General features: G+C 53.8%; 1 protein-coding gene across 1 annotated transcript; it reads right to left on the bottom strand.

The window, feature by feature from the left end:
- Positions 1 to 997: 997 nt before the first annotated feature.
- LOC103595979 (dolichyldiphosphatase 1-like) lies at positions 998 to 6,296 on the bottom strand. The gene is made up of 6 exons (XM_008579527.1): positions 6,230 to 6,296; positions 6,036 to 6,123; positions 5,730 to 5,828; positions 4,988 to 5,116; positions 4,445 to 4,534; positions 998 to 2,455 (listed from the first exon to the last, which is right to left on the bottom strand). The coding sequence occupies exons 2-6, from the start codon at positions 6,101 to 6,103 to the stop codon at positions 2,419 to 2,421; spliced, it is 423 nt and encodes a 140-aa protein (XP_008577749.1). The 5' UTR covers positions 6,104 to 6,123; positions 6,230 to 6,296; the 3' UTR covers positions 998 to 2,418.
- Positions 6,297 to 11,380: the final 5,084 nt, after the last annotated feature.

The following is an 11,380-nucleotide window of genomic DNA, read 5'->3' as shown; positions in this document are numbered from 1 at the left end:
TCATCTTTAAAAAAAAAAAAAAAAAAAAAAAAAATATATATATATATATATATATATATATAGCAAAACAATTTGTCTGTGCCAGATCATTCCGCTATCAAGCATTTGTGGGTTTGTTTCTATCATCCATTTTCTGCTGTCTTGTTTCCTTTTGTACTTTGGTCATCTTTGTCAATATTTTGTTCATTGTAATTTCAAAACTATTTGACACATAATTTAAGGATAGGGTGAAAGCTTCCTCCAGAAATCTGCTTGCTTTCACAACACACCTGAGATCATTTCAAGTCTGAAGTTGCCTTCACTAAATGTTGAGGTTCTGTGGGCCACTTGGGGGGACCCAACCCAGCCCTCAAGCCCCTGTGAGGACAAGATTACTTGTGATTCACCCTCATTTTGAGGGTGTAGCTCTTCTGCACCTCAGCTTAACCCATCAAAAAGGATTAGACTCCTCGTCTTGGGCCAGCCCTTGGGTCTGACCTGCATTCATCTCACTCCTACAAGGCCTCGCTCAGTTTGCAGTTACTTATTCCAAAGCAAGATATTCACCCAGCCATATAATCAAGAAAAATTGAATTAAACAAAGTGGAGATGTTTATCCTCACACCTTAGGAAGGGCAATCTCTCTGTCCCCCACTCCTCAAAGCTGTCCCATAAAGGAGGAACCAGTCTTATTGAGAGCACAGCCAGCACCAAGCTGGCACCACACACAAGAAAACTGGGACCAAAAAATGCTGCCTGAGGCTTGGTTATGGGATGATGGGCCTCCGTAAGACAGGTCTCTTCACTGAAGGGATGTAACCAGAGGCTGGACAGGCCCTGGCGGGAAACATTGCAGAGACCATTCAAACCCATACTGCAGGGGCTGAAGGGGACTAGCTATCTCAGAGGTACTTATGATTTTATAGTCTTACCATATCCTTGCCCCTAAGGAAGGGTCACATGTCCCCACAGCCATCCCCAGCCTCCCTCATGAGCTCAGTCAACATGGGCTCAAAGCTGCGAGAATTTAATATTTTATTTTAAAACAATAGTAAACAATTTTGTTGATTTTTCTTAAACCACCTCACACTTGGCTTGTCTCAGGCAAAAAGTAAAAAATAAAAATAATAAGGGAAGGAAAGGGAAATGTGGGGACTGACCTACCTTCCCTAGAAATAAGCCCCTGGTCCTGGCATCTGGAATGGCTTTTGGACACTGTCTTTAACAAATGAGAAAAGAAAGCACCAAAATATTGTGCTTCAGCAGCAGATTAGGAACTTCCACAAAGAAAAAGGGAGGGGGGGGATTTGAACACAGGTCCCAAGTGGCCTGGTTCAGTTCTCAAAAATTCCGAGATACTGGAAGCTCTCCTGTCCACGACTGTTTCAGAGCGACTTAGAGATGGGGTCCCTTTAGGAAGAGCCCTCCTCCAAGCTGGTCTGGTGGGGATCTACGAACCCACACCCTGGACACAGGTTCCCAGCCTATGGGAGGTGGGTCAGGAAGGACAAGGACATATTCAGAGTGCACAGGGGGAAGGGTGAGGGACATCAAGCACCCACTGCCTCACTCCTCTCCTCCCGGCTCCTGGTTCCTGTGTGTTTTGTTCGAGTGGGGATGAAGACTCACTGCTACTGGATGGCAGGACAAAAAAGAGCTGTAAACAGCTGGGGTTTGCTCACCCACATGTGCAGGCTCTTTTGTCAGAAGGGGACTACTGTCTTGGGGACAGGGGACCAGAGAAAGCCCTTGTGGTGTAGGGTTGACACAGGGTAGAATACATGATAGCAGCCGCCAGGCACGTGCTCGCTCTTGGCCCTGCCCCAGACAAGGAAACACTGAACGAGGTTCTGGAATGGCAATGGTGGCAGGGAGGGCACAGGGATGCTCCCCTCCTTCTGGCCCCCAGGCCACTTCTCAGGCCCAGGAAGAGGCAGTCTGCCCCCTGGGCTCAGGGCAAAGGGCCTGGGAAGCTGACCTGGGTCTCTCAGTTCACAGGGCAGCCACTGCAGAGCAGGCTCTTCTGGGCCCATCTCCAAAATCTCATCTGCCTTGACAAAACCAAAAAATAAATAGTGTGACTTTTCACGCCACCTGGAATTCCTGGCCCCAAGACCAGAGGCACAAGCCTTTCTCTACCCTACACCCTGGTGCCCATGCCAAGGGCACTTTCCGCCCGGCCGGGACTGGCAGCAGCACAGCGAGGATCTCTGGCCTTGTGGCCCCCAGGCAGCAGACCCTCTAGGGTCCTGGTTGAGGGGCTGTCTTGGCCCTTTGGTCCACCATGTTTGTTAAAATTAAAATAAGAAAAAAAAAGGCTCCACGTGGTGACTTGGGTCTGTAGAGGTCTCTGCTTCGTCCCTCTGTCCATCATTCTGTCCGTCCTACAAGGCATCATGCAGGCCAGATCTGGAGGCTGGACCCTGCTACACCCACCGGTCACTGCAGCTTCGTCCCCAGCTTGCGTTGTCTGTTTCTGCAAAATGGGGCGGGGGTCGGATGTGGGGATGCCTGGTGTTCAGTGTCCCCTCCCCATCTGTAGTTCCAACAAAATGGACCAGTGACACCCCCAGAAGCCACAGTGATTGACATGAGCTCATAGCTCCTGGCCTGGGATTGGGACCTAGAGAGGGGCAATCTCCCAGGCTAGGCTTCTACCATAATGTCTCAGCTCTGGAGTCCAGGAAGTACAGCCAGGAGATTGGGGTGGGCATGGGGGCCAGGACAAGATGACAGAGGCAAGAGAGACCTGGCTGGATTCCAACTAATTATGGGAGTTCCCTTTACAGACAAGCCAGCACAAGCAGGTTCTGTCATCCTCAACCAAAACAACTACAAAAAGTACTGAGCTCTCTATTCAGAGGTATGTAAGCAAAGGTATGAGAACTACGGACGGAGGTAAGAAAGGGGATTTGAGCAGCTGGTTTGGCGTGTGGTCATGTCCATGACGGGCCCAGGAACCTGAGGGAAGCAGGGATAATCACCTCCATTTTCTAAAGGGGCTGATTGAGCTCAGAAAGGAGAATGGGGCTTGTCTAGGGTCCCCATTAAAATCTAGAAACTTGACTGTGGCCAACAAGGCCCTGTGTCATCTGGCCCCAGCCTCCTCCCACATCCCTCCCCTGGCTCTCCAGGCTCCAGCCACGCCAGCCTGTCTGGTGGACTCACCAAACTTAATTTGCCTCAGGAGTTACATTTGCTATTCCCTCTGCTGAGAACTCTCCCTGCCAGCCCCCAACTTCAACAGGCCCACTCCCCAGAGGCCACCCCCACCCCCACAGTAGGTTCCTGTCACAAGCTCTCCAGCCTCTGCACTGCGCTCCACAGCACTGACCACACAGGCAGGCGCATCATTCCTGGTGTCTCCCCTACCTGGGGAGTGCCATGAGGCTGGGGCCGCGCAGTCTCACCCGGTCACAAGCTCTCCAGCCTCTGCACTGCGCTCCACAGCACTGACCACACAGGCAGGCGCATCGTTCCTGGTGTCTCCCCTACCTGGGGAGTGCCATGAGGCTGGGGCCGCGCAGTCTCACCCGGTGCTCACCCCCAGCACACAGCCTGGCACAGGGCAGATGAGCACTGAGATTTTGGCAAGTGAAGGCAGGTGGGGGAACAGCTGGGAAGGGTGGAGTAAAGGCAGGGCTGGCCACTCCGGGAGGCAGGTGCAGAGCTCAGTGGGGCCAGCTGGGACCTTTCTGCCACTAATGGGATTGCCCTACCCTAACCCCCTCAAATCCCCTTTCCTCATGGATCCCAGGCTTTACCTTTAAGCTTGTTAGGATAATTTGGACCTTGATGCACTAAACACATTTCCTGGCTGCTGGGATGCCCCACCCTGCCCTGCCCCACGTGTCCTCTCGCCCCTCCTCCAAAAACCTCCCAGGCTTCTTCTAGAGCCTGATCCCACCTCAGCTCCCCTCTGAACCCAGGGAGGAACCAGCTCCCCCCCGCCCCCACAGTCACCCCATTGAGGATTTGAGGTGAGTGGAAGAGCATGAGTCAGGAGACTCCAAAGCCCAGCTCTGCCCTGACTTGCTGTGCAATGCAGGCTGGCCCTCAACTCAATGTGCCTCGCTTTACCCAGGTATAAGAAAGTGTCTGGACTAAACAACCTCAAGGGATGTGCACACGTAGGAACCCTGAGAATCTCAGCTGCCCAGCTTTCTGGTTCTGGGCCATAGAGGTTAAAAGCACAGGCTCTGAGCCAGACAGCTTGGATTCAGGACCCAGCTACCCCACCTACTATCTGTAAGATCTCAGGCAAGAGACTTCCCTTCTTCTCTCTGAGCCTCAGTTTTCTCATCTGTAAAGTAGGGTTCCTAAGGGGAGTCAATGAGGCAATGCAAGAAAAGTGCTTAGATCAGTACCTGGCTTTTGGGGAACCCTCCAAATAAGGGGGCAGTGGCTTCCCTGGGTTGTGCCCCCCTGAGCCAGGATCTGGTGACTGGCTGTCCCCTTAACTCACCTGGCTTCTGCCCGAGTTACTGTGTACTCAAACCAGAGGACATTGGGAATGAGGCTTGTGTCTCGAATTAGGAAGAACTCGGAGATAGGCCTGGAGAGACAGACACCCAGAAGGGCAGGGCCACATCAGGGCATAAGGCTGTCACCAAGCCAGATGCCCCATCGGTGCCTGAGCTGGCACTGCCTAGAGTCTTTGCCTGGCCTGCCACCCCAGAGCCATTGAGAGACCCAGTCATGTCACCTGTGTCATCTCAGACAGACGCACTGCCCCATGGTACACACAGCTCCGCAGGGCTCAGGCTGCTTTCTAAGTCCCTGAGAGCCTAGGTGAGGACAGAGGCCTGAGGAAAGCCCTGCTGCTGTGTCCCTGCAGCAAACCTCGGGGGAGGAAGCCAGGCAAGTGGGGCCTGCAGCCTGCCACTGGAGGCCTGGGCACTGGGCCTGGGACCAGGACACCCACAACTGCCCAGTGATGGCCCCACCCACAGGAGGGGCAGGGGCCACAGTGCCCGGGAAGGCAGGAGGAGCAGGAGGAGGCAGATACCAGGCTGCTATCCTGGGGAACAGCGGAGTGAGGACTTCCTGGGTGAAGATGAACCAGGCAATGGCCATGAGGCTTCCAGCGACGCCCCCATAGAGCACTTGGCTCCAGGTGTGGTACAGCAGGTAGACCCTGGGTCAAGGCCAGAAGGGAAGTTTGTGAGAGCCAGCCAGAGACAGGCCTGCACAGTCCCCGATGCCCAAGTGCCAGCTTCCCAGGGACCTGTGCACGCACATGTGGAAACACACACAGATAAGACAGAGACTCCCAGGAACACAGCCTCAGATCTACTTCTAGAGGAAGTGGGGCCTTGAATCCCAACAGCTGCTCCCCCATTCCTAGAATGGAAGGGAGGGTTCAGCTGGGATTTTCCTCCCTCCCATCCAGCTCTTGAACTCTGAGTCTGTCTGCAATTGGCTCCTCCAGGACACTGAGAACATGGAGGTGTCCCCAGACTCTTGGGCTCAGCCGGGACTCAGCTAGAAGGGGAAGCTGGAGCCCTGATGCTTTAAAACTGGGATCCTTGCTCTACAGGCTCTGGGACTAGGGTCCACAACGGGTTCCAACAGGGACTAAGAATCCAGGAGCTGACTGGTTAGCTCAGTTGGTTACAGCATCACCTTGTAACACCAAGGTCAAGGGCTTGGATCCCCATACCGGCCAGCTGCCAAAAAAAAAAAAGAAAGAATCCAGCAGGACCCCAAGTGGGCAGCGTGCAGGGTAGGGGCTCTCCCTCCCTCCATACCTGCTGTAGGAGACTAGAAAGGCCGCAGTGAGGAGCCCCAAGGAGAGCACGTGCCTCCACAGCAGGTCCAGGAACCTGGCATTGTTCGTTTGGTGCATTCTGAGAAAACAGGGCTGTCAGACAGTCTCAGGCCACAGCTTAGAGCCCAGGCCTCCCAAACAGCTCCTGGCCCCCTCCAAATGCTCCCTGGGCATGTTGGCTGCAGCTCCTCCCACCTCAAGGGGTGTCCAAAGTGCTAGTAGTGAGTCCTAGGCACAGCTCAGCCTGGGCCAGTTCAGGGCCACCCAGGCCAGGGCAGAAGCTCACCTTAAATACAGGAAAAGGAAGGAATAGACAGAGAAGAACCACATGAACTGGGAATGGCTGGAGGGCATCCCATACTTGGTGCCCACTGCTGCATGGGGGCCTGGAAGAGAGGAGACCAGGCACCGTGGGAGGATGCAGGCCTCCCAGCAGCGCCCTGACCGGGGGACCCCATGTCCTTGCAGCCTGCACCCTACCTCCACAGGGCCGTGGCTCCTGGACGACGTGTTTGATCAGCCAGTTGACCCCCTCGTTCAGTGCCAGGCCCCCAAGGAATGAGATCTGCCAGGAAGACATGCAGTGAGCTGGGCCTCTGTGCACTTGCTGCGTGCCACCTAGTCCCAAAGACTATGGTCTCTGCCCAAACTTCCCAACCGTACTGGTGAACAACCTGGAACCATCTAGGAGGCCCCACGCACCTCAAGACAGGGGAGGCATGGAAGTGAAGGCACAGAGCCTGGGATAAGGGGTAGACAGGCTTCCCCATGGTACAGGCTGGAGGCACTGGGAGCAGTGGAGAGGACAGGCAGGGAAAGACTCACCGTGTGCAGCTCCCGCTTAAATATGATGAGGGTCACAAAACCAACGATGACAAATACAGGGCTGAGGCTCAGGTAGGCAAGGAGGTGGCCAGAGAGATCACCTGGGGGAGAGAGAGAATGGGATGAGGACAGAGCAAGGCATCAGAAGGGCCAGCCCCCTGCAAGTAAGACCAAACTCCAGCAAGTCAAGTAGGGCCTGGCCCATAAAGGGGGTCCCTGCAGGGCCTGGAGCACAGTGACAGGCAACTGTGGATGTCTCAGTTTACCAGCTGACCATATCAACCAACTCAGTCATGGGCATAATGTGACCGTGTCTATTACTGATCACTAAAGCTCAAGCATCATGAGTTTAAAATAGGTGCCTTCACTGTCCCCGTTCTATAGATGAAGAAACAGTCCCAGAGGGGTTATGTGACTCACCCAAAGTCACACAGCTAGAAAGTGGTGGGATCTGGCCTAATATCTAAGTCTCTGGCCTAGTCCAGATACTACACCCATTACCCTGCCAAAGCAGGAATTTGAACCAGCTTAGTCTGACTCCAGAGCTGGGGCTCTATACCAGGGAGGCTGCCCAGTGGGCACACAGGAGCTTCTGTGACACAGTGCTGTGCTGGGGCTGCCCCAGCTGAGCTCCGGGCCTCCAGGGACTTCTGATATTCTCTGGACACCAGAGACTTGGGTCCACACTGAAAACTCCAACAGGGACCCAGCCCAATATGGCTGCTTACTACAGTTAACAGCTTATCGCTGCTTCTCCACGGGCAAGAAATTGGCTATCTATCGACTACCTGTTTTTTATACTCCTAACGGGCCTGTGATGGAGGCACATTGAAGACCACTGGACCCTTTTGAGAGATGGGAACACTGAAGCCTAAGGACGAGAGTCACTTTCCCCCTTGACCTGTTTTTTATACTCCTAACGGGCCTGTGATGGAGGCACATTGAAGACCACTGGACCCTTCTGAGAGATGGGAACACTGAAGCCTAAGGACGAGAGTCACTTTCCCCCTTTCCCAAGGGCAGGGCTGAGTCCGAGTCCAAAGGCCACCCTCACCATTTGAGATCAGGAAGCTACGTGGCCACTCTGGGGTCTGAGGGCACAGTTCAGTTCCTGCGATAGCTCTTGCTGGCTGCATGAACTTAGGCCAGGACTTCACCTCCCTGAGCCTCAGCTCTCTTGCCTGTGCAATGGGAATATTAGAGCCTACCTCCTTCGGCTGTGTGAGACTTGATGAGATGGGGCCTGGGAGACACCCAGCTTGGTCCCTGGCACTCGGCACACTTCCATGTTGGGGCTCATGCAGAGGTTGGGAGAACCCAGTGTGGGAAATGGCCCACACCCCCAGCCTGGCCTCACACATGCAGCAGGAAAGGTGCCCACCAAGGCTGAGCCCAGACTCCAGGCCTGTAGAGACGGCCGCACACACACCTGGCTTCATCTGCACCTACCCAGCATAGGGCTGGCTTGGAGTTGGCCTGAGAGAATGGGGCAGCAACCTATGTTCAAATGCTGGTGCTGCCACAGTCCTGCTGGGTGACCTGGGTGAATCCCTTCCCTTTTCTGGGCCTCTGTCTCCCCATCTAGCCCCAGGATACTGGGTCTTTCCACTACCCAGCTGACACCCACAGCACTGGGCTGTGAGGACAGGGAGTAGCTGGTGCCCCAAAACCTTTGGCCATCTCCACATCATGACCCACAGCTGGTGCTACCCTCAGGCCTTTCTGTAGATGCTACCAGGGACTCTGGCCTCACCACTCTCTGATCCAAGACCCTCCATGGCTCCCAAGTCCCTTAGGATAAGTTCCCCTCAGCCCAGATCATCTGGCCCTGCACAGGCCTGGCCCTGCTTCCCTCTCACCCTCTGCTCCAGTTCCAGGGACCAAACTCTAGTTCCCGGAACGCACCATGCTCTGGCCTACTTCTGGACCTTTGCACAGTTCACCCCACCTGGGATGCTGTCTGGGTTAACTCAACGAAAATAAATTAAGTACCCACCTGATAGAGCTTGGATATGTTGCCCCCAAAAACTCATGCAGAAATCTGATCCCCAGTGTGGCAATGTTGGAAACTGATTGAGTCATGGGGGCAGGTCCCTCATGAATAGAGTAATGCTCTCCCTAGGTGGGGGGATTAATGAGTAAGTTCTCACTCTATTAGTTCCCACGAGAGCTGGTTGTTTAAAAGACCCTGGCACCTCTACTCTCTCTTGCTTCCTCTCACTATGTGATCTGCTTGTACCCGCTGGCTGCCTGCCACTTTCCACCATGAGTAGAAGCAGCCTGAGGCCTGTGCCAGATGCAGCTGTCCCAGAATCGTAAGCCAAATAAACCTCTGTTCTTTATAAATTACCCAGTCTCAGGTATTTCTGTTATAGCAACACAAATGGACTAATACACCATCCCAGTGGCAAAAAAAAGACATATGTGTCCCTGCCATTGCAGAGCTTTCAGTCTGGTGGGAGAATGTATAATCGGGACATGGTTCATGATCCTCTGGTCATTGTAGATATTGGGCCAATGTCTGTCTCTTCCTTCTACACTGCAGGCTCCATGAGAGTAGAAAAGGGTCTCTTTACACCCCACTCTGTCCCCTAAGCCCAGCACAGTGCCTGGCACTTAACTGGGCTCAAAAGCTACATTAAATGAACAGATGAAAGAAGCAAGATTCAGTGTGATGAGTGATACACAGATGCGCAGAAGCATTCACAGGGGACTAGACCTTGCCAGATGCTCCCAGGCTCAGGCAAGTCCCTCATCAAACCTGCACCATGCTGCTCACAACTGCCAGGTTCCTTCTCACTTGTTGGTTTGTGAGCAATCCCAGAAGCCATAAAGGTGCTGAGGACTTAGCCAAGTCCCTCCCCCTCTCTGGGCCTTGGTTTCCCTATTATAAAATAGAGGTTTTTCATAGTGCAGGAGTGCAGGGACATATCAGGCCTGTTCACCATTCTAAACCCAGAGCCAGCCCAGGGCCTAGCACTCAGGAGGTGTTCAGTGGATACTGGCTTGAATGAATGAATGGATGGATGGTGGGCAGGAAAGCAGGTAGGGCCCAGCACCTGGCAGGAATGCCCTACACTCTGTATAACCCAGAACACCCTGCCAGCGCCAAAGTTCTCTGGCACCCAGCCCTGGGGCCCTCAGCAGGGCCAGGTTCTCACATCCCTGCCTAAGATATCGGAATGAGCAGGCCCTTCCTGAGGCACTCCCCTTCCTGGGAAGGGTCCTGGGAAGGCAGGGTAGCATTACTTGCAGGTATTTATTGAATGTTTACTGTGTGGGGGCACTGCGCTCAGCACTTCTCATGCCTCCTGTTATTTGACTCTTACATCATCACCACAAAGTAGGCACTGTAATTAGTCCCACTTTACAGATGAAGTAACTGAGGCACCAGGAGGTACTTGCACAAGGCCTCAGCCTGAACTGGAGCCCAGATACGTCTGACCCCAAGGCCCAAGCTCTGCACCACTCTTTTAGACCGCGTCCAGAACTGTCGCTAATGGACTTTCCAACTGGAAAACCCTGGTTTTCAAGAGGAGTGTCTGCTGGGAAGCTCTGGAAGTCAAACTCCCGGGGGGCTGCCTGGCTTCTCACCAAATCCCCTCTTCTTGTGCAGCCATGCCCTGCTTAGGGCGTGGCACAAGTACTCAAAAGCCTGACCTCGGCTTGCACACTCGCTGCAACGGGGAGCTCTTTCTCTTACAAGCAGCCCAAAGCACCGTTTGAAGGAAACAGGCACTCTCTGCACGCCGGGGGTGCGGCCTCCCCGGCTCAGGGCAGGGCGGGGAAGAAGGGCCAAGGTCCAGGTCAATGATCCTTTCGGCTTGCTGTGTGAGTCGGCCAAGCAGCTGGAGCCAGGACCATGGGATGGCCTGAGTGCTGGGGGAGATGGTGACTCAGAACCCACCAGAGAGCCAGGAAGGCCCCCTGCCCCCACCTCAGCTGTGCTCACTCCCAGCCCGGGTTTGTCTGGGTCACCCGCCCTGAGTTTCCTCAGGCACTGCCATTATTAGCCTCTGAGAAGCAGGAGGTGTGAGGAGTGGGCCATGAGTTTCCCGGAATAGTTCCCTGGGACAGGGCAGCCAACCCGGGTCTAGGTTGCACTGCCCCCTCCCAAATAGGCAGAGAGGCAAAGTCCCTGAAACACAGGCTGTCAGACTCCAGAGTCCTCTCACCTCATGGAGAGAGTTCTCAAGGAAGTGAGGATGAGGAACTGCAAAATGAGAGGGAGTTATCCAGGGTGGGGTTTTCCTGGCAGAGAGAACAGCATAAGCACGTGTCCTGAGGCAGGAGAGTGGCTGGATGAGGTGGGCAAGAGAGAGAGGGGGTGAGGCACTGGGGAGGGGAGGGGAGGTCGCAGGGGCCTAGCCCCCCCAAGCTTTGAGGGCATCGTTGGTGGTGAGGACAGAGGGGAGCTCTGAAGGATGGGTTGATGGTTTAGTTTTGTTTTTGTTTTTTTAATTAAAATATAACATTCATACAGAAAATTCTAGAAATCAAGCTTGATGTAGTTTCACAACCTAAACACTAAATCAAGAACCAGGACCCCAGGAGCCCCTGACACCACCTCTAGTCAGCCCGGGTGTCTTCTAACTTCTATCACCACCCATTAGGTTTGTCTGGGTTTTGTACTTTCTGTAAGCAGAATCCTACAGTGTGTTTTTGTGTGTGGCTTCTTTCACTCAGCATTATGGTTGTGAGTTATCCGTGCTGTGGCCTCTCGTTGCTGTGTGGTGTTCCACAGTGTGAACACGCCATAGCTTATTTCCCATTCTCTCTCTTTTTTTTTTTTTTTTTTTTTTTTTT

The sequence above is a fragment of the Galeopterus variegatus genome, unplaced genomic scaffold (assembly GCF_000696425.1).
Source record: "Galeopterus variegatus unplaced genomic scaffold, G_variegatus-3.0.2 Scaffold80, whole genome shotgun sequence".
Lineage (NCBI taxonomy): Eukaryota > Metazoa > Chordata > Mammalia > Dermoptera > Cynocephalidae > Galeopterus > Galeopterus variegatus.
This window is presented reverse-complemented; position numbering and strand designations above follow the sequence as displayed.

Excerpts from the sequence above, each read along its gene's own strand:
- LOC103595979 (XM_008579527.1), bottom strand. The coding sequence starts at position 6,103 with ATGCCCTCCAGCCATTCCCAGTTCATGTGGTTCTTCTCTGTCTATTCC. Across the intron at positions 5,117-5,729 it reads TTTCTAGTCTCCTACAGCAG|GGTCTACCTGCTGTACCACA; the intron begins GTATGGAGGGAG and ends GCCTTGACCCAG. Across the intron at positions 4,535-4,987 it reads TTCCCCAGGATAGCAGCCTG|GCCTATCTCCGAGTTCTTCC; the intron begins GTATCTGCCTCC and ends CTGTCTCTCCAG.